General features: G+C 46.9%; 1 protein-coding gene across 2 annotated transcripts in view; it reads left to right on the plus strand.

Moving 5' to 3' along the window:
* Positions 1–23,073, plus strand: part of PTGFRN (prostaglandin F2 receptor inhibitor) — a 77,401-nt gene that overhangs the window by 31,445 nt on the left and 22,883 nt on the right. For both annotated transcript variants that reach the window (XM_057720258.1, XM_057720249.1), the window contains exons 2-4: positions 3,404–3,772; positions 6,317–6,730; positions 12,705–13,085. In XM_057720258.1, coding sequence (XP_057576241.1) covers positions 3,404–3,772; positions 6,317–6,730; positions 12,705–13,085 — 1,164 coding nt within the window. The remainder of the gene's footprint in view (positions 1–3,403; positions 3,773–6,316; positions 6,731–12,704; positions 13,086–23,073) is intronic.

Genomic DNA, 23,073 nt, shown 5'->3' on the forward strand with positions numbered 1-23,073 from the left:
GCATTCCAGATGAAGGAGGCACAGAAGCAGAGGCTGTGAGGCGTAAGAGAGCATGGCACTTCCAGAGAGTGAAGGGGTATTAGTTTTGTTGAAGTACTAAGGGGTGGGGGAAGGGTAGCTGATAAAGCTGGGAATGGTAGCCATGGGCCAGACTATGAAGGTTGTTGTATGTCTCCTATTCATTCACTCACTTAGCAAATATTTATTGAACAACTACTATGTACCAGGCCCAGTTCTAGGCACTGGTATTCAGCAGTGAACAAAACAGATAAAAATCACTGCTCATATAGACCTTACGTTCTAGCGGGAGGAGGCAGATAAAAAATAATAGTAAAAATATATGAATACACATAAAGAATATTAGTGATAAGAAGAAAATTTGGTGAGAATGAGGGCAGGTGTGTGCAATTTTAAGGTGGTCAGGAAAGGCCTCACTAAGGCAACACTAGAATGAAATGTGAAGCTGGTGATGGAGCGGGGTTTACATCTGAGAGTGCTCCGGTCAGAGGAAATGTGCGGAAACCCTGAGGTGTCTGTGCTCAAGAGTCTTAGGACGAAAGCATGTCTGGAGTGCCGTGGAGGGAGGAGCTTGAAGAAGCAAAGAGGGCCAGGTCCTGTGAGGTCTTGATGGCCTCTGTGAGGACTTAGCTTTTATCTGAGTGACATGGGGGGTGATTGGGAAGCTCTGAGCAGAGTAAGGACGTAATACACTCAAGTTTTTAAGAGATGGCTTGGCTGTGTTGAGGGTGGAAGGCAAGAGTGGAAGGAGGCAGGCGGCCCGTTGGGAGGCTGTTACAGTAATTCAGGTGAGAGGGAAGGTGGCTTGAACCACGGGATCGCAGTGCGGGGTCTGGAAGATAGTGTGTCCTGCAGGTGATGGGGAGCCATGAGAGACTTCTGACCAGTGAAGTGACACGCGATTTGTATGTTAAAAAGATAATTTGGGCAACTCTGTGGAAGCAGGACTAGAGAGCTGAGACCAGCAGCTGGCTCAGTTTCCTGAGCCCCACCCACTAAGAATAAAGACAGAGACCTTACAAGGAGTGCAGCCATGTGCCGCAGGGCCCCATTGAGCCAGTTGTTAACCTTGGCCAGCTTCTTGACAAGGGCTGGGAATTGCAAAGATTTACACATTAGGAAATTCCTTTGTAAACCTGTCAAGGAAGCAAAGTACACAATTGTGATCAGGTTTATTTCTAGAGGCGGCCTGCAGAGTAGGTAGCCGCAGACTCTTAACCACATGCGGGGCAATGTCCTGAGTGCTCTGTGGCTCAGTTAATCCTTACCCAGCACTAAGGGGTTGTGTCTCCATTTCACAGATGAGGAAGCTGGGCTCAAGGAGGGTAAGCATTAGGCTGTGCTCCTTTTTACGGGTCTCCACCATGAGGCTTCCTTCGGAAGGGTCTCTCTGGGAGATTCAGAATTAACCCATCATCTCTGAAATTAAATGTGAAAAAGATGGCCTGTTTCTTTTGTGAACTGGTAATGATCTCACTGTTGGGCAGTAGTTCAATGCCCTGAGCTGCCAGTGACAGAAATTAACCTAAGGAATATAAGTGGGTGTGAGTGGAATTGCAAGGAATTGAAATGTCCAGGGGAAGACATGTGCGTGCACCCGCGCACGTGTGGAATGATTTAGCAGGTGTGGCGGATCGAGTGGCTCAGATGATGCCATCTGGTCATGAGGGCACATTCTGTGCACGTCTCTGGTCCCAGCGTTGCCTGGGTCTCTTTTGCTGTAGGTGGCTTCCTCACCTGGTCAGGAGGGCTGCCCACATGCAGCTTCAGAGCAAAGCAGCTCTGTAGCACCCTGATTCCAAAGGAGGTGAAAGTGTCTTCCTGAACCGCTTCCGCAAAAAAGAGCCAGGAGGACTCTGACCTGGTTTCAGCCCCAGTGTCCACCCCTGGGACCAGGGGTGCAGGGCGTTCCTTGGACCGTAGACATATCACCCCATTTTCTGCCTTGACCTTCACATGGTACTCTCCCTGAGTGCTTGTCTGTGTCCAGATTTCCCCCCTTTTAAGGATACTGGTCATTGGATTAGGGGCCCACCCTACTCCAGTGTGACCTCATCCCATTTTTTAACTAATTCCTTCTGCAACAACCCTATTCCCAAATAAGGTCACATTCTGAGGTGCTGGGGGCTAGGACTTCAACATGTGAAGGGGAGGGTGGTGGGCAGTGGTAGGGAGATACAGTTCAACCCATAACAAATGACAGAAACACAAAACTGAAAATAAATAATGGAAGTTCCATTTTAGTGAGCTCTTACTACATGGCAGTGTCTCAGCTAGCCATTTTATTTCATCAACTCAGTGAATCCTTCTTGCTTCATTTTATCGTTAAGGAAGCCATAGTGAAGAGAGATCTCTCAGATTTAAAATTGTCTCCTTGATTTCAGAGCCCATGCTTTCTCCTGTATATCTTAATGCTATACCTATTCATAGAACATCAGGAAAGAGTCATGCAAGTTCATTTGGTCCAAATTGAAATGCTAACACAGGTAATAAACACACTACAGAAAAATGTGCTGAAGTTCATTGCACAGAAGCGATCTTAAAGGACACACAGATGGTGGTCCCTAAGGGCCCTCCCAGAAGCCTGTGAGGTCTGTGTTCTTGGGGCAGGGAATGCCAGTGAACTCGGCTCTGTCCACCAAGCATGTCATCCTCAGTAAGCTGCCGCATTCCTACCAACACCCAGCAACCAGCCAGACCAGGCACTCTCTCCGTTTGTGCTTCCCTATCTTCATTCTGAATTTAGATCAGGTGAAGAGTAGAGAGAAGGAAATGAGCCAGAAAATAGAAAATTAATACTTGGTAGAGTCGTCCTATTTTAAAATTAATTTATAGGCAACGTCAGATAACCAGAGTTAAATCATTTTATCAGCAGGCTGCTCTAGGATTTAAAAATTGGCATCCATCATTGTAAATCGGGTCTCAGGAGCCCCAGGGAATGGTCTCTAGGGAAGATGGTTGATATAGGGTGGGCAGGAATGTAAATACTTGATTAGCTGTGTCCTTTCCTTTCACACAAACCCTGAAGTATTTCTACATGATGTTGAGCGATCATGGTAGGTTAAATAGTAACAAGAGGGAGAAAGCTATTCAAGTTTACAGTTAGCCTACATTTAGTGCGTCTCTTCCTCCCTGTCGATCCTAGGAGACTGTTGCATGAAAGGTACTCACCAGAGGGGGGTATTCCTGGCTTGGGGTCCTTGGGGTGGGCTCAGCCTTCTGTACAGACACTGACAGCACGGTGGTCAGTGTCACATTTCCCCAGCCAGTGGATGTCACATTTCCACCACGTGCCTGGGAGCCATAGAGCCCCCACATGTGCCTCATTTATACTGGGAAGACCTTACTGGATTCAAGCCCTGCCTTTCACCTCTTGTCGTTGCAGCGCTTTGTCGAGGGCGTGTGGTGAGGGTCCCCAAGGGGAGCCTGGTGCGAGTGGTGGGCACCGAGCTGGTCATCCCCTGCAACGTCAGCGACTACGATGGCCCCAGCGAGCAGAACTTTGACTGGAGCTTCTCAGCCTCGGGCAGCAGCTTTGTGGAGCTCGCCAGCACCTGGGAGGTGAGCTTCCCCGCCCCGCAGTACCGCGAGCGGCTGCAGAGGGGTGACATCCTGCTGCGGCGGACAGCCAACGACGCCGTGGAGCTGCACATAAAGAACGTCCAGCCCTCAGACCAAGGCCACTACAAGTGTTCCACCCCCAGCACGGATGCCACCGTCCAGGGCAACTATGAGGATACAGTGCAGGTTCAAGGTACATCCTCACGGGGGGTTGCTGTGCCGGGGTACCAGACTTTCCTCTGCCACTCAGCTGTGGGTGACCGTGCCAGGAAACTCAAGACCTCTGGGGCTTGGTTCCCTCCTCTGTCCAATGGAGTAATAGTGTCTTACCTGATTAAAGGCAGAGGGTGGGCCAGGTGGCCTCTGAGGGCCCTTTCTCTTCACTCCATTATGATTGTGAGGCATCCCATCGTGGCAGGGGGATGGAGGCAGTGTGGTGTGTGATGGAGAGTCCGTCTCTGGGCCAGGTTGCCTGCACTCAGTCCCATGGTGGCTCTCCCACTTGTCAGCTCTGTGGCTGTGGGCATGTCCCATGCCTCAGCTTCCTCCTCCCGAAAACCATGCCTTCCATAGCGGTCAAGGTGAGTCCGGACGTGTAAAGCTGCAGAACAACGCCGTGGTCAGGTTAGGGACGAGAAGGTGATGGTCATGATGACACTGTTCAGGTTTATGGGCCTAACAGCTACTTCAAAGCTCATGTCTTTCTCTGTGCCCTTCATGATTTTAGTATCTGTTCCAGAAGTTGTAGGGGTCGTGTGTGGAGAAAGAATGATGTGGTCACTGCCACCTTATTGGCCTGTCTGTGCAAGTAATCACGCCTTATATATCTGGAATGTTTGAGTTTGTTTGTTTTTTCACTTTACAGGTTCTGTTTGATTTACTTATACAGTCGATACCCAACCCAGTGAAGAAGAGAGGGCAGGGTATTTCCCTAATTTACGCATGAGCAAATGGAAGTGCATAGGTTAATTACTTACCTAAAATCACACAGCTAATTAGTAAATGAGCAAGAACAAATGATTTTAATTTGGAGCTAGCAAAATAGAAACATTATTAGTGTTATTATTATTACGTAATTATGCATTTATTTGTATCCTGCCTTGTTCCAAAAAGAATTATGCCAGGGTAGTAGTGTATTTAATGATCAGGAAAGTAGAAGATATACATGATGAAATGACAAGAAGGGGTTGATTCAAGCGTTCATTCCTTCTGTAATGATTTATAGACTCCTACCATATTCCAGGTTCTGTTCCCCCATTAGGCTCATGAGGGGATAAAACAGCTATGTCCATGACGCAAGTGTTAAAACATCCAATCCAGCTCTTCCATTACCTCTTGTCATTCTTATACAAAATCCAAATATGTTTTTTAGAAAAAAGTCCCATAAGACATTCTCACATTGGCGTTAAATAATGCACTGCTTTTGTAGTCATCACGCACCTGCTACACCTCCATTAGGTCAGATGCACCCTTGCCTCCACGTGTAATTTTCTTCTTGAGGAGCTGGAGGCAGCAGGAGGAACTTACGCCTTTCCCTCCCCCAACCCAGTGTCTTTCTGCTTCTTCTCCAGTCTTTGAAAGGCAGGAGTAAGGAGAGGCTTTCCTTGGGTCAGGAAAACAGATGGATGGCCATGAAAGAGACTGGCTGGCTGCCCAGGTGGAGCCTCTGGTGGCTGCCATGCGTGACCTAGGGTCTCTCTGGCCTTCAGCTTCATGGGTCTTGAAACTATATATCCATGGCCTCAGAGATAACTGGTCCTGGGAACTGAGTTATGTTAGCGGGACTCACAGACTGGTGTATATACTATGTCATTATATTCATTTGCAATAGGGATAGGGTCTTTGGGATGTGTCCTTCTAAACATGTAGCAGTTTTTTTCTATTAAATAGTCCCTCGTCAAGGACAGTGAATTTGTCTCTGAGTGTGGAATGGCAGGAAAATCCAAGGAGATGATGCACAGTGGTGTTTGGGGATTCTCTCATCCAGCCTCCTCGCTGGTTACATCATGTGTGGCTCCCCTTCCTCAACAGCTCTCACCAACACTTCCCTGATCTCCAGCCCCCTTTTTCTAGACTGTAGAAGAGCGCAGCTTTCCCCTAGTGGGTCCTAATGGTTAAATAGCTGAGGCTTCAGTTTTCCATGCTGGATTCCTAACCTGCAGATACCCTCTGCTCACCCTTAGACATTCAAGGCCCAGGAAGCTCTCCCATGCTCTTGTGCTCTGCAGATCACACTGCCTTAACTCCTAGAAGATCCCCCAGGCTCTCTACTCCAGCCTGTGTCCTAGCAAAGGAGTGCTCGACAGTGATGGCCAGCTACTTGATTGTGATCGCTGAGTGCCAACCACTGTCCTGGGTGCCTTCCCTTATAACTGGTTGAATTCTCAGTCAACTTCCTGAGATAACTCTAGTTGTCATCCCTTTTTAGAAATGAGGAAACCGAGGCACGGAGAGGTAAAGTGACTTGCCTAAGGGTGGCAGAAGTACAACCTCAAGGCACAGCTCCCGAAAGGGAGTTTGCACCACCCAGTTCTAGCAGGGGGTCTTATTAGTGTCTCCTCTTCTTTCGAGTCAGAAAGTTGAAATCATAGGTGAAGCGAAACGGGCAGACGTGCCCGTCTGGGGATTAGAACAGAGGAGAGGAGGAAGAAGTTGTCCCGCAAGCCCCAGAGGGTGACGGGCACCTGCCCAGTGGTTGGGGCGGTGGTGAGCTAACGGCTGCGCTTTCTCCCTGCAGTCCTGCCGGATGCTCTGCGCGTGGCCGCCAGCCCGCAGCCCTCCTCGGGCCCCAGCCTGCGCGAGGGCGAGCCCTTCGAGCTGCGCTGCTCCGCCTCCACGGCGTCGCCGCTGCACACGCACCTGGCGCTGCTGTGGGAGGTGCGGCGCGGCCCCGCCCGGCGGAGCATCCTCTCCCTGACCCACGAGGGCAGGTTCCGGCCCGGCCCCGGCTACGAGCAGCGCTACCGCAGCGGGGACGTGCGCCTGGACACCGTGGGGAGCGACGGGTACCGCCTCTCCGTGTCCCGGGCCCTCTCCTCTGACCAGGGCTCCTACCGGTGCATCGTCAGCGAGTGGATCGGAGAGCAGGGTAACTGGCAAGAAATTCAAGAAAAAGCCGTGGATGTGGCCACCGTGGTGGTCCAGCCAACAGGTGAGCTTCTGGAAATTGTATGCTTTACACTAGGTACTGTTCTGACCAATGCGGTGTGAAGAACTAGGCGGGAGCCTTATTCTTCTCTGACAAGACTTCTGCTGCTCCCAGGAGGACTGGCGTGGACCCGTGAGGCACAGGGTGGTGTTGATGGTTTGGGGAGGATGCATTCGTTTTGTGCCAAATGCCAAGCTTTGCTTTGCAGTTGCTTTTTATCTGGATTCGTACCATGGGAAGCTGCAGTTTACATAAGATACTAAGAGAGTTTTGTGACTGAAAGATTAAGTCCTTTTAAGTGCCAGGGCGAGGTCCCGCCTGGTGTTCGGAGGGGCTTTGGGTGGAGCTGCCCCCGCCCTGCTCCCTTGGCTTCATTTTGTTTGGTGTTTCCTAAATCTCTGGATCTGCCCTTCCCCACAGCTGCTGGGGATGTGCCCGGCTCATCCCCAAACCTCTCGTCTGACTTAGGTCCTCTAGGTCTGCCTTTCAGGTCCCCTCAGATGTGACATCCCCATGTGGGTGAGGGATTCCCTAGGGGTGGGCCTCTCTTATTTCCTCTATGACACATACCCCAGGAGCATTCAGCCCTGGGGTCTGTATGCAAGAAGTTGTTGTCATCTGTGAACCAGCCTTTAAAAAAACAGCAAAAACCTTCTTACTGCTACTAGAGAAGTAATTAAGGAAATGCAAAATACATTTTCGAAAACCCATAAAACGAATAGGAAAGAAAGGCATTTTTGACTCAGTATCCAACAAGCATCAGTAGAGAATCTACTGTGTGCTCAGTTTGTCCTGGGCTCTGGGGTCAGAGATACTTGGGGATCATTCCCAGGCCTCTGGAGCTTCTGGCTTGGCAGAGAGAAAGTGTAGAGAGACCGTCTTAGGGTGATGTCACTGCTGTGGATGGTTGGATAGGCTTGGGTTGCTGGGAGTCTGACATCTCCAGATCTCAGAGCGCTCTGCTGTCGTGGCTGCTGCCTCCTGTTTTGTAAACTGGGAAGACCTTGGCTGGACTCATTTCCTGGCTATAAACAAGAGTGTGTGGCCGCTCTGTTGCTCAGATTGGAAGGAAAGCGGGAAACAATACACAAAGGGAGTGTTTTTCCTCTGCAGGCTTCACTGTCCTGTGTGCATTTATACCACAACATGGTAGCTAGATTTGGTAAAAGCAGGACTGACGTTCTTGAGTGACTGTGGCCATCAGTGAGGTTGGAGGTGCTCTTGCTGACAAGAGAGGCTGCAGGTCACACTCAGTTTTGGTTGTCCTGGCTGCAGAAGTCACTTTCCAGATGGGTTTAGGTCACCTGCCTATTTGAAAATGATCTGCCAGGAATCTGACATAGGAAAGCTTGGATATTCAGCTTGCATCCAACAACCGTTCTAATGGGGTGGAAGGGTTCAGAGTTTCAGATTGGCAGCAAGTTATCTTTTCATGGAAGAATTTCAGTTGCAAAGGTATTTTCTTTTATTTCAAACAAGCCACACAACCCAGAGTGTAGTTATAAGACTTGCACACTCTGAGCCTATTAGGCAGGCAGTAGCATCTGGCTCTCACCCGAGCCTGAGGGTTTGTAGTCTTTTGTGCCATGGGCGTCTTTGACAGTCCTTTGAAGCTCACAAACCCTTTCTCAGAGTTAATGTGTTTTCATTCATAAAGGAAAACAATTACACTGAAATAGTTTTCAAAATATTTTTAAGACAGATTTATTATATAGTAGTATACTGTTTTATTAATGCATTAAATAATAAGATATAGTGGCAGGCCTAACAACTACTGTAATTTCTGATAAGTGATGAATATAAATGATATTTTAAGATATCTGCAACAATTATAATGTGATGTGAAAATATCTGTGATTTCTATTGGAAGCAAGGTCCCAGGGACAGATACTACTACACTGGTTTGTTGCTTAGTTTCATAATGAGAGGAGATGCTGTATTTCAAGTAGAGGTTAGTAAAACAGATAATTCGCTTTTCCCATCCATGTCACAGATTCCTTAAATTGTCTTTGTGGACCCTGGGTTAAGGACCACCACACTGGAGTGATGGTCTTTTCTCTGATTTTCAACACCTGCACTCTCCATAGCTAGCTTCTTTTTTTTTTTTTTAACTGAAGTGTGGTTGATTTACAATATTATATTTCAAGTGTACAACTTAGTGATTCAATAGTTTTATAGATTTTACTCCATTAAAGTTACTATAAAATATGGGCTATATTTCCTGTGCTGTGTATTACATCCTTGTATCTTATTTATTTTTTTATTTATTTATTTATTTTATTTTTTTGGGGGTACACCAAGTTCAATCATCTGTTTTTATACACATATCCCCGTATTCCCTCCCTTCCTTGACTCCCCCCCCTTGAGTAACCCCCACCCTCCTTGCCCCAGTCCTCTAAGGCATCTTCCATCCTCGAGTTGGACTCCCTTTGTTATACAACACTGACTATCCCACTGACTATCTATTTTACAGTTGGTAGTATATATATGTCTGTGCTACTCTCTCGCTTCGACTCAGTTTCCCCTTCACCCCCCGCCCCCTCCCATACCTCGAGTTCTCCAGTCCATTCTCTGTATCTGCATCCTTGTTCTTGTCACTGAGTTCATAAGTACCATTTTTAGATTCCGTATATGTGAGTTAGCATACAATATTTGTCCTTCTCTTTCTGACTTACTTCACTCTGTATGACAGATTGTAGTTCTATCCACCTCATTACATATAGCTCCATCTCATCCCTTTTTATAGCTGAGTAATATTCCATTGTGTATATATGCCACATCTTCTTTATCCATTCATTTGTTGGTGGGCATTTAGGTTGCTTCCATGTCCTGGCTATTGTAAATAGTGCTGCAATAAACATTATGGTACAAGTTTCTTTTGGGATTATGGTTTTCTTTGGGTATATGCCCAGGAGTGGGATTACTGGATCATATGGAAGTTCTATTTGTAGTTTTTTAAGGAACCTCCAAATTGTTTTCCATAGTGGCTGTACCAACTTACATTCCCACCAACAGTGCAGGAGAGTTCCCTTTTCTCCACACCCTCTCCAACATTTGTTATTTCCAGATTTTATGATGATGGCCATTCTGATTGGTGTGAGGTGATACCTCATTGTGGCTTTGACTTGCATTTCTCTGATGATGAGTGATGTTGAGCATCTTTTCATGTGTTTGTTGGCCATCTGTATGTCTTTCTTATTTATTTTATACTTAGTAGTTTGTACCTCTTGATCCCCTTCCTCTATCTTGTCCCACTCCCTCCCCCTCTCATCCCCCCCCCCCCCCCCCACTGGTAACCACTGATTTGTTCTCTGTATCTGTGAGTCTGTTTTTGTTTTGTTATATTGATTTGTTTGTTTTATTTTTTAGATTCCACATATAAGTGAAAACACACTATTTGCCTTTCTCTGTCTGGCTTACTTCACTAAGCATAATACTCTACAGGTCCATCCGTTTTGTTGCAAATGGCTAAATTTCATTCTTTTTGATAGCTGAGTAATATTCCATTGTATATATATAATATATCTTCTTTATCCATTTGTCTGTTGATGGACACTTAGGTTGCTTCCATATCTTGGCTATTGTAAATAGTGCTGCAGTGAGCATTGTCCATAGCTAGCATCTTAAATATTCTTATCGTGTTGTTATGATAAATGACACAAAGCTACTTAGATGGTGGGACTGTGTCATGTAGATGGCAGTAAACCCTACCGTGTACGGAGTGGTCTGGTTGATGTAGATCATGGCGTCTAATTTATAGGTCAGTTATATCCAGTAGAAGAAAGCCTGTACCACCGCAGGCTTTGTCTGAGGTCCCCTCTTGCATTACGAGTCCTTAGAACTGGTTCTTTTATTCCCTTCATCGTGCGTCATCCTATCCCCACAGTGAACCCTCCAATCCCATAGAACATGTGAGAACTGAGCTTAGTGATTTGGCAAGATATTTAGCCACTTGCAGAGAAGAAATTAGAAAGTAAACTATACTGTTAAAGAGATGTTTCTGCCAATATTCTAAACGCAAGAATCTCTTTTCTCTAAGTTCACAGCTGTGTATTGCCTACTTCTTTCCTCAGCTGGCTCCCTCCTGAGCCTTCTTTTACCTCCAGTAGTGGTGGCTGGCATAGAGGGACGCCAGCAGTAGTATTCCAGCATCTCTGACCATGGTTTGTACATGGGGTGGTTCAAACCTCAGCACAGGCTCAGGGCAGCAGTTTCTATACTGACTCCTCTCAAAACATATCTCATATTATTTTTGCCTCATTTAAAGGGGTGAAGGAGGAGGAAGAATTTGGAAGAAGGTGGATAGAGGTGAGAAATTAGACTTTAGATTCCTTTTTCTAATACTATGCCCACCTCATTTTCTGCCTTCTTCAAGATGGATCTTGAACTTGGCCTGAAACATTTGTTTGAAATATCATCAGCCTTTGGAAATATTCATATGAAAGTCATTTACTCCAAAGGGCATGGGTTTTGGGGTTGGGTCTTTTCTGAACTGAGGGCCAGCGTTTGTGGCTGAGCTGACCCAAGACCGCAGCTGATGCTGAGCGACTCTTGCCGGAAGACCGGGACTGTGCTGTGCGTCCCCTTGCATCCCCTGGGAGGTGTCAGCTAGCTATCATCTAAACAGTTGCTCCCAGAGCATTACCACGTGTTGAATGTTTTTCTACTCTGATTACAGATGTTCAACTTCTTTGCAAAAAAATCCCTTGAATAAAGTAAAACGTTTCCATGTAAAAAGCTTTGACAGGGGAACACTGAAACCAGATCTTCCTGGAGACCGTGACACCAGATCCTTCAGTGCTTCATCCAAATATAGTTTGCTTTTAATTATGCACGCTAATGAGAGAGGGCAGTGGCATGGGTAATCCAGAAATCATTGTGTTTTGGTTTTAGAATATGTGCTTTATCGTTGACTTTAAGGCGGGTGTGTGGAATGGAATAAATGATGCTCTAAGTGCATTGCATTTGGAAGACGTGACTCGTTAGGCCGTATTGTCTGGTTTCACTTTCCCAGCCCTCTGTTTAGGATCCTCCCTACCCCCTTTTACCCAGAAGATGGTTTTACACTCACTTCCTACCCTCCAGCTCCTAGCCTCCAACAGAAAGTATGTATCAGCCAGAGCTGAGCTGTCTTTTCTCTGAAAGTCACCCAAGCCCTATCATGCGTATGGAGAAAGTATAATTTTAGTTGCGTGATGTTCAGCAGACTTGTTTTCAAGTGATAGCTTACGTGATGATAGGGTAACGTGTAAGAGCAGAGTCCCTGGAGGCAGACAGCTGGGATTTGAATCTTAGCTCTAGGGCGTATTAGCTGTGTGACCTTGGGCAAGTTACTTAACTTCTCTGTGCCTCAATTGCCTTATCAGTAAAATAAAGGTTATAATAGTACTACCTCATAGGGTTGTTTTGAAGATGAAATTTTTAAAGCACTGTGAAGAGTGTCTGGCATATAGTAAGCATATATATGCTTCCTGCTATTGTCTTAATGAAATAAAAAGAAATATAGCATGTTTCATTCATTTATTCAATATATTTCTCAAGCACTTAAAACTACATAAAGCCTTCTTTTTTTTTAATAAATTTATTTTATTTATTGGCTGCATTGGGTCTTCATTGCTGCGCACAGGCGTTCTCTAGTTGTGGCGAGTGGGGGCTACTCTTCGTTGTGGCGTGCGGGCCTCTCATTGTGGAGGCTTCTCTTGTTGTAGGGCATGGGCTCTAGGCGCGAGGGCTTCAGTAGTTGTGGCGCATGGGCTTAGTTGCTCCACGGCACGTGGGATCTTCCCAGACCAGGGCTCGAACCTGTGTCCCCTGCATTGGCAGGAGGATTCTTAACCACTGCGCCACCAGGGTAGTCCAAGCCTTCTAACTTGAATGTTACAAATAAGAAGGTAAAAGGAGATGCGCTGAGGGGCTGAGGGTGGGAGCGGCAGATATAATCGAGATTATCTAGATGTCCTTGTTTTTAATTTTCCAGTTCTCCGAGCAGCTGTGGCCAGGAATGTGTCTGTGGCTGAAGGAGAGGAGCTGGGCCTGACCTGCAACATCACAGCGGACCGCGTGGATGACATCCGACCCGAGGTGACATGGTACTTCAGCAGGACGCCCGACAGCACCTTGCCTGGCCCCCGTGTGCTGGCTCAGCTGGACCGTGATTCCCTGGTGCACAGCTCTCCTCGCGTGGCCTTGAGTCACGTGGATGCACACTCCTACCATTTACTAGTTCAAGATGTTAGCAAAGAGAACGCTGGCTATTATTTCTGCCACGTGGCTCTCTGGACACCCGGGCACAACAGGAGCTGGCACAAGGTGGCAGAGGCCATGTCGGCTCCAGCTGCTGTGGCTGTGACCTGGCTTGGTGAGTGGTTTGGAGGATGGCTCTTCACCTCTCTAGCTTAATCCCTCCTCTGGGATATGGAGAGGCGTCAGGGAGCTGTGTGTTTCACATTATTTTGGCGTTCTTGATATCAGGACAGGCATACTTTCTCCTGGATAGATCCCAGGCTGGGGGGTGAAAGCAAAACGGGCTGAAACAGAATCTGGCAGGCAAGGGAAATGTTTAGATAATGTGGCCTCGGTTGTCTCAATACCCCCATTTGAGAGGATATAGTTTCCTTCTGTTGTCAAGATTTGCAGGATCGGGGGTCCTGCTGAATGGCTCTTTGAAATGGATCTTTGTTGGAGGAAGAACACTGCCATCCTCCCTTTCCTTTTCCTAGACTCCTAGGTACTCTCTGGCAGGAGCTGGTACTTTTCTAAAGCCCAGGGAAGGAAAAGAATTCCTTCAGTTAATGGAACGTGTTTTTTTCCCTGAATGCCCTGGAATCCCCAAAGGAATTTTTTTTTTTTGCAGATACCAGTTAAATGTAGGGGCCTTCCTGCTTCCCCTGCTCTTCTGGAGGGATCCGCCTCCCCCCCCCCCCCCCCCCCCACGTCTGAGTCACGATTCCCGGGGGCGGAGCAGAGTGGCCCTCAACTGTTGCCCACCTTGCCACACACATTATCGCTACTTGTCATATATGTGAAGGTCATTGTCATATCCTCTTCTTTTTTTACCATTCTCATCTTCCCCATCCCTTATTTTCCTGAGTGCTTGTCCTCCAGGACTGACTTCTCCTAATTTTGTTACTCTCTTGTAATTAATTGCAAGTGAATTTAGGCGGGATTGGGCTGAGTGGAGCGTGGAGTTCTTGTCTTCCTGCGTCCTTTATTGCAAGATGGAGACAGGCCAGTCAGCCTCTTCCCTGTTTTGAGCTTGATCTCTCTCCTGTCCCCTGCCTGTTCCGAGCCCATTTGGCACTGCTCTATCAGGAGGTAAGACAGATCTTTAAAGGCTAGGAGATCATTTCCTCCTTTGTCTAATGCTAAACATCCTCCCGCCGTGAGCCCCAGCTCATTTCTCAGCTCATTTCTCAGCATCGAAACCTTCTCCTGGGCTAGTGGCACATTCAGTCTTTTTCTTCCTAATAAGCTGTTCTTGGGCAAAGATGGGGAGTTGGCAAGTGGGGACAGAGGGGGCAGGGAGAAGAAGAGTAATAAGAGAGTAAGCAGAGGGTCCGTCCAAGTCAGAGCCAGACTAGGCGGGGTGTTCGTCATCCCTGGTAGCAAAGTGATTCTTTGATATCTGCAAAGTGAAAGGAGCGGGGTTTATCTGGCAAGCTTTTATTCCTGCCTTCTGAACCCCATGCAAGAGACTCACTATGAAGTACTGAACTGGAACAATGTTAGCCCAGCTAGAACTCTCCTTAGCAACCTTCAAAATAAAACAGATGTTGTCAGCACCAAAAGAAGAGTTTTCATCTCTGGAGCTGAATGTGTCTCACAGCCCTGATCCTCGGTGCATTGAGCGGTGCTGTCAGATCCCCGTGCAGATGCTCTGCACCCCTCCCCCGCCGCCTTAGAATCACAGCGCAAGCGGGTTTTTTTCCTCTCTCTTTCTCGCTCTCTCTTTTTTTTTTAAGAAAGTGCTGTCTGCACTCCAATTTGAGGGCCTCTTTGAAGTCCTCCTGCATTGATCCCAGCCTACCCTGGGGGAGACACAGGGACTGTCAGGAAACAGGAGGGGAGCTCTGGGAGGGAACGGGCCCTTTTAGCTAGAAGGGATTTGTTGGTGGCTGTGTTCTCCAGAGAGTGGGAAGAAATGAAGAGACTAAACTGTGGGAAAAAGGTTCGGTTATTATCCGAAGGATCCAGCACCGTTGTCGTGAAATGGTGTCAGTGTGTTTTTCCTTGGCTGGTCTAAGGCCCCAGACCTTGCCCCTCCCACGGTTCTTTGCACGTAATGGACACTCAATAAACATTGGCCCAATGGGTAGATAAACCAGCAACAACATGTGGATGCTGTTCAGATATGTGCATAGGAAGAGAAGAATGGCAGAGAAAGCAATAATGTTTAGCTCAGAATACTCAGAGATATTTGCACATGGGTAAACCTGCCAGGAGGGTAAGTGGTATTCTTCTGTCTTCCCCTTAATCTCCTCCTTCCCTGTGTCTATGACTCACACCATCACAGCTCCCTGGACACTTGTCAGGAGGTGAGTCAGGCAGGAGTGCAGCAGTAGACCTTTCTCCAGGACCTCCCAGTCGGAGTCTCTGCCCAGCAGTGATGAGGCCTGGCTTGACACTGTGATTCTCTCTAGATCTACAACACACATGCCTATGCACATGGAGACCATGCCACATGCAACTTGGGGCCTATTGGAGCTAACTGACAGGGGACAGTAAGACAGGAAGTACTCTATTTAATGTAGGTCATCCTATGTTGTGTAACTGTGGAACGTTGTCACGAAAGAGCCCTTGAGAAAGTCCGTTCCCTATGCAGGTATTACACAAAACGCTCAGTTTTGTAAGTTGACAGATTAAAAATAATAACCACCGTGTATTGAACACTTACTGCATGCCAGGGACTGGGTCAGGAGCTTTACATGCATTAAATATTTGCTCCCCACAGTAACAGTGAGAGTGAGATACTGTCCCAATCCCCATCTGAAAACCACTGATTTTCATTGTGCTTACAGTTTTGAGGGTCAGGAATCAGGGAGGGACTCTGTGAGGTTCATCTCTGATACACGTGATGACAGCTGGGACAGCTAGGGCCGGGGATCCCCTTCCAGATGGCTTTCTCATGCCCCACGTAGTCCCCACGTAGTGGCTCATCCAGGCGGCTTCCCACGGCGCCATCTTCCCAGGACAGTCATTCTTCTTACATGGCGGCTGGCTGCCAAGACAGAGGAAGTGGAAACGCCTGGCGAGTTGAGAGCTAGCCCTGGGGCTGGCACAGTGCACTTCTGCTGTTTTCTATCAGTCAGAGCCATCACAGAGTCTGTCCAAGTTCAAGGGGGTAGGGAAAGAGACCACCATCTCTTAACAGGAGACCAGCAAGGTCACACTGCAAAAAGGGCATATGAGATGGGAAACATTACTGCGGCCATCTTTGGAAAATAGAATCTACACAGTGGTTAATGCTTGTTTCTTTTATTTCAGAAGAAATGTTTGGGATGGCTTGGACAGAATTATGGCCCTAGATCAAGTCTGTCATGAGTATTTTCATCTTAAGGGGAGTCTGTCCCAAGTATTGTCATCCTATGTTGAAATAGTTGGGCTTTGGAAATCAGCTTCACTTCTGAAACTCTAAAGCGTAGAGTCCTAAAAGCTGGGTGGTTCTTGTCCTCATTTGCTTGGGGTTGGTGCACTGAGTAGATGAGGGGTTGAAGCTGATTGAGGTCTCCTCATGTTGCATCGTGTTAACCAGACAGATCAGGGCACTGACGTGAATGGGTCTGTCAAGTCCAAGAGCACTGGTAGCAGCTGGGAACACTGATTTTTTAGAAGGTAAGAAGCAGCCTCTTTACTTAGGATGGATGCCCTACTTTTGAAGGGAAAAAGATTTAAGTTGGTTTGCAAAACGAAGTCCAATTTAAAGCAGGAGGCACAAAAATAAAATCGAGATCAAAAGGGGTAAAAAAAAATCAAAGAATAGATATTGCAAGATGGTTGGGATGAATTAGTTACTGCATTTGAGTACTGAATTCGCCTCTGAAGTTTTGGAGAGTTGAGGAAAAAAGAGTTGTGGTTATACATTCCTCTTCTGATGAAGGAAAACAAACAAAAGGGAGATAAACTTTTTCTTGGCACTGAATTTGTCATGTGCTTTTTTATTTAAGGGGCATTGGATAACATAATGGACAGTGCTTTCAACTGTTCTTTTACAAAAGCTCCAAGTGATTGTTTAAATGGATGTTTCTTATATCCATTCCCCATAAAAGCTAAGGACATAAATCTTAAGTGTGTGAAGGAGTTTTTGTAAGAAACTGAGTTACTGTGGAGGACAAATGTTGCTTTGTGTTGATCCAATTTAGTACATGGCTAAAACTATAGAGAATCTGGAGGAATGGCTGGTTAATCTGCATATTAAGCCATCTCCCTCTGCTATCAGATGTCTTAAATGAGCCCTTGGCAAGAGTTGGGTACTAATCAGTTCATGGTTGAGCTCTCTGCCCGAAGTCCCAGACTTCTGTGGTGTTAATTGGAGAGTTCCACAGGCTTCAGATACACGAGCAGGAGGAGGCAGAGCTGAGTGGTGCTATTCAGGCTTAAGCACCTGATTTGCATCCTTCCCCACTCGAGGACTGTCTCCTCTTCCAGCCATGTGGCATGGAGGAAGGTAATTGTTTTTCTTTAAAAGGAGTTGTTAATCTGCTAAGTACTTGGGAGAGACTTGAGAGTTCTTTGCCATCTATAGAAGATAAGATTTAGATCTGCAGAATTTTATAGGCAGCTACGATCTGCTGTCTGTCCAGGATTATCTCCGAAGGCAGAAGAACAATGGAGTCCTGCTCCACCACCTTCTAGGCGTGCTATCTCAGGCTTGTCACTTATGGTTTCTAAGCTTTGGTTTTCTTGGCTTCTTGGGGTAATGCCTACAGATCACTTAGCGCAGTGCCTGGCACTTAAGTGCTCTGTACATTTTCATGGTGGTGGGGGTAGTGATTTATTGGTGTTCTGGGGGAGAGTCAATATAGAACATGCTCTTCCCCACCAGGTTCTCAACCAGATAAGCCGTGGGGGTGTGGTAGGGCATGGGGAACTGGGAACGTGTGGGTCCAAAGAGAAGAGGCTGAGCTGACCATACCCAGCCCCTTTCCCCCTGTCCCGCCTCCGCCCCCAAGTCTGGTATTCTCTCCTTTCTCTGGGAGGAGTGAGTGAGGATGAAGAAAGACAAAACTGGGATGAGTGTCGCTTTGGGTGTGGGGCATAGGTATTCCACTCAAATAATGTCACCTCTATTGCTCTGGAATTGGTAATGCTGAATGCGACCTCATAATAACCTAAGTAGGTTAAAGTGCTCCCCCTCATAACAGCGCCTTATTTATAGCCTTCTCTTATTAAATGTTTGAGAATATTTAATTGTTTTTGTTTGTTTGTTTGTTTGGGTTGTTTTGGCCATGCCACGCGACTTGCAGGATCTTAGTTCCCTGACCAGGGATTGAACCTGGGCCACGGCAGTGACAGCAGGGAGTCCTAACCACCGGACAGCCAGGAAATTCCCAGAGAATATTTAACTGTCGTGTACCAGTGACGATAGTGGCAATTCGTTGACAGTTAGTCAACTCGCTCAGCTGCCTCTGAAGTACCTGCCCAGTTCAGGATGATAAAACCAGCATCAGCAGAAAAAAGGGCCCTCTTCCTCCTGTTCCTTCTGACTCATGCGTGCAGCCTGTTCATTTTATTAGCTCTCCCAAGTTAGCTAAGCTTCAAAGCGGGTATTAGAACATTGCCCTGCTGTACACAGTTCAGGATTAGTGCCTCAGCTGTTATCGTCACTCTTGTCTTCTGGGATGGAGCCGGCTTTGAGAAAGCATTAATAACTGGGTGTGTAATGAGGTTGTGCAATTCGGCCGTAGTGGGAGCCAGGCCATGGAGCCAAAGCCTCTCCTCTGATTCTGCCCCCGTGCCCCCTCCCACCCCCCACCCCACACCGTGCAAGACCTTAGTCTTTGAACTTACCTCCTTTGGGCTTTGATTTTGTTTTTTGTTTTGTTTAGGAAATGTACTTGAAAATAGTACTTATCAGGTAAGGTTGTTGTGCAGATTAAACGAGAATGTAAGAAAAGCGTGTGGCATGGTCCCCGGCATACAGGAAATCCTCCATAAATGCCAGTTGTTAGTATCCTGTACCTTCCTTACAGAACTGTTGTGAGAGTAAAAAAAAGGAGGTCATCTGTGAAAACCCCCAGTTCAGGTTCCTGCAGGCGGTAGGCACAAAATATCTGCGTTTACAAAGTAGCCAATGATGCTGAACATTTTCATTGTCTTGAAAGTTATAACAAAGGAGTTCAATGACCCATGATCAAAAACCAAAGTCTTTCTTGGTGGGGGTGGGGGTAGAGCTTGCACTTGCACTGTGGGAGGCGGCGGCTTCAGGAGGCCGTGTGTAAATGAGCAGGTTGTCCTGGCAGCCAGATTAGGGAGAGATCTTTGTTTCTCGGAAGGTTAGTGATGTCCTGCCTTAGGTTGGCCTCAGTATTCTGTGAAAGGGCTTACGATGTGGGTGGGTTGGTTGTTTGTTTTAAACTTTTAAAATAGAACTTTACACAGAAGTGGAACAAACTACCAGCTTCAGCAGTTATCAATATTTTGCTAATCTTATTTCATCTCTCTTCCCTCCCCTGGACACACACACACACACACACACACACTCTCTCTCTCTCTCTCTCTCTCTCTCTCTCTTTCTTTCCCTGCCCCCTCTCTTTTTTTTTTCTTCCTTCTGGGATAATGTAAAACACATCCCAGACATCATGTCATTTTGCCATTAAATACTTCACTGTGCATCTGTAACTGACAAGCATTTTTTAAACATAACCACCATTACGTTCTTAGATGATTTCTTGATGAGATCAAGCAGAATATAGCAGTAATCAGTAGTGAAATGCTTATACTGAAAATGAGCATTTTTATGCAAAATATTAAATTTCGTTCAATTCAGCAAGTGTGTTAATGTCTTTTATGTACAAGGCACTGCACGCATAGCACACACAGATGAATCGAATAAGGGGTCCCAGACCCTGCAAAGAGCCCTATGGAAGGTCCATGAGGCAGACAGACATGTAACTGAAATTCAAGGCAATGTTCAAGTAGTCCTTGGAGAGCAGGGAGCCTGGCGGGTGGTAGGGTCTCTGTGAACGTTTGCTGAATAAGAAGTAGAGGTGGGACAGGCTGCTGAGTTCAAAGGAGGCTTCCTATTCAGTAGGAGAGGCTACCTGGGAGAGGTCTGTGCACGATGGACCTTGCAGAATAGGCCCAATCTCTGCCAACAATTTTTAAAATTGTGAAGCAGCAATAAAGGAAGATTTCCACACGTGCACCAGAACAAAAAAGAAATAAGAACCCACGCACACGCCTACCCTTCTGAAGTAGTGGAGTCATATCTTTTCTAGGAGTGTAAGTCTAAAGGCAACCTCCAAGGCTGGGGGATAGTCCAGATGACCTTTGCACATCCTTTAAATCACTGAAACATACGCCTTGTAAGTTCAGAAGAATCCACCTTTGTTTGTTTTTGCGTTAGGATCCTCCTCTTGGGGGCATAAGATTTAGTTTTTTTTGTTTTTTTTTTTTAATTAATTAATTAATTTATTTATTTATTTATTTAATTTTTTTATTTTTTTTTATTTTTTGGGGGGTACACCAGGTTCAATCATCTGTTTAAGATTTAGTTTTAACAGAGAACAAGGAGACCAACCAGTCAATGAAAGGATTTTGCTCTTCTGCCAAGCTGGCATTCCTGTAACTAGATGCACACATGCTGCAGCCCTGTACTCTCTTTCTCCACATTTGGATACCTAGATTTAAACAGATCCATCTTGGGGGAGAGGAGGGAGTAGAATGGGGGGATCTGTTCAGTCGTTTACCCAGCGCCTTACTGAGTAGGTGTCCCAGGGGCTGAGGCAGAGGCAGCAGTGGGAAGAAGCAGAAGAGGTGATGAGGGAGTGGTGACAGGAGCCACTGGAACAGAGTCTAGAGTAACTACAAGAGGGCCGTGGGCGGTGGAGCTGGACAGAGGGGGTTAGTCTCACACTCGGCAAGGCCTTGAATGCCAGGCTGGGGAGTGTGTTCTTAACTCAGTAGGTGAGAGGAAAAGCCATGGGAGGCTTCTTGAACAGATGACCTGGTGGTGGTGTGAGCCTGGAGGTGCATTGGAAGGTTATTATAATAACCTTGGCTGGAGGCAGAGGGCCAGGATGGGAGTGGTAGTTGTGAGGTTTTTACTTCTGTGCACAGATACTTATAGAGCACCTACTGTGCGTGAGGCCTGGAATGTGAGAAGTGGAAGAGACACTGAGGAGGTAGAATTGTGAGACTTAGGCACTGCCCAGAGAGAGCAGGGACTGGGAGAGTGAACAGTGGGGTGTGGTACCAGGAGCAGTGGTTGGAAAGTTAAGAGGAGGGGCTTGCTGTGTTTATTTGGAGAGCGGTTTTAGCTCTGTGTGTGTGTGTGTGTCTGTGTGTGTGTGTGTGTGTGTCTGTTCCCCTGCTTTGGCCCCAGCTCTTTCTTAGACTCCAGGTTCAAACACTGGCACAGAGCTGTGTCCTCGGCATCTTGACTTGCCATCTCTATTGCACCCCAGGAATAACATGTTCGCAACCCAGTTCCCCTCCCTCTCCACCCACCTCCTCCAGGACACCCCCGCCCCACCCACCCCGCCCCCCACACACACACAGACCAGGCACCCGTCTAAGCACTCTCACATATATTTTAACGATGAATCCGCATGATAACATTTATGAGGTGGTTACTGTCATTCTCCCCATTTTTACAGATGAGGCACCAGAGAGAGTAAGTCATCTGCCCAAGGTCACACAGCAAATCATGGCAGAGCCAGGATTCAAACACAGTCTGGCTTCCAGACCCCTGGCTCCTCACCACTGTTCTTTACTGCTTCACGGTGTGTTGTCCGGGTTTATGTGGTGACCCATGCGAAGGGGCTTGGCGTCGTGCTTGGAGTGGAGGAGGCTGCTGCTGCTGTTTCATGAGGACGCTTGATGACCTGGTGGTCCCGTTCGGTCCTGAGAGGACTGAGGAGGGTGGTCTTGCTGTATGCACAACCAGTTCAAGTCTGTCCTTTCCACATTAAACAAACTCGGTTGTCCTTGTCCCACTCTAGTTGCTGTGCTAAAGTCCGACATGAAGAAAGGGTCTGAAACCCGGGATGTGGGGTAATTTGGGAATTCCTCATCTTGTGCCTGTGATGGCATAAATACATTACAGTGTTTGTTCCACAGTCAGCAGTTGCTAGAGAGGCAGTGTGTGTGTTAGCACTCTGCCCAGGGCCAGGAAACCCCTGAGCTGTGCATCTTCAGCGCCTGTGAAACGAGGTGGCAGATGACATTCTAGCCTATGTCTCTGTAACGTCCACAGCACTGAGGACAGGCTCCCATCAGCGGGCAGAGTTGCGCGGGTTCAGCTTTTTATGGCACGGGGTCCAGCCTCGCTTACAGTTAAATGCTTGTGAAGATGACATTTGAGGGAATTAGGATTTTGAGTTCTTTCCATTTCCTGGCCACTGAATCATTCTTGGGGAAGTCATGATGTTATACATTTCATTGGAAGTACAGATCACAAAAGAGCAGTTCCTTGACCTCAGCAGTTTATAATTTGTATGAGTCATAAATAAAAGCAGTGTTAAATAAAACTAAACTGTTTGATGGAGGTGATGTGAATATAGTGTTGGCAAATGCAAAGTTCCCTTTAGGTGGAATGATTTGTCTCCTAGCAGGCAAGGTACTACCAGAGAAAAATGTAGCCTTTTCTAAAGTCGTAGTATCAAGGTAGCAAACATTTATTGAGTGACTACTGAATACAAGGCCATGTTGTTGAAGCTTAGGGACAAGACCTTCAAGTGAGGAGTTATAACTGCCATACAAGAGTGCCTACATGGCTTACAGGAGCACAGAGAAAGGGTGTCACACTCTGGGGACCCACGAAGAAGGCACAGAGGAGGTGACACTGAAGAATGAGGGCAAGTTTGCAGGGCAGTCAAGAGGAGAGGCCACCGCAAACAGGTCACCCGGTGGTGCAAGACTGTGGTGACTGTATAACTTCAGATAATTAGATGTGACACGTGGAGGGGGTGGAGGTAGAGGAAAGGAAGCACTGAAGGGAGGTCCCAATACCAGTTCCTGGAAGGGCTTGATGTGGAATTGCAGAAATGGATGAAATGCAAACAGTGAACCTCACAGGAGGAGGGGTTTTATACAAGTGAAAAATAACAGGGCTGTGACAGTGGCAGTGGGGACACTAGGAGAGCTCCAGCTTCCCTCCCTCGCTCATCAGAATTTGTGCCTGGCGG

The sequence above is a fragment of the Hippopotamus amphibius genome, chromosome 1, assembly GCF_030028045.1.
Source record: "Hippopotamus amphibius kiboko isolate mHipAmp2 chromosome 1, mHipAmp2.hap2, whole genome shotgun sequence".
NCBI lineage: Eukaryota > Metazoa > Chordata > Mammalia > Artiodactyla > Hippopotamidae > Hippopotamus > Hippopotamus amphibius.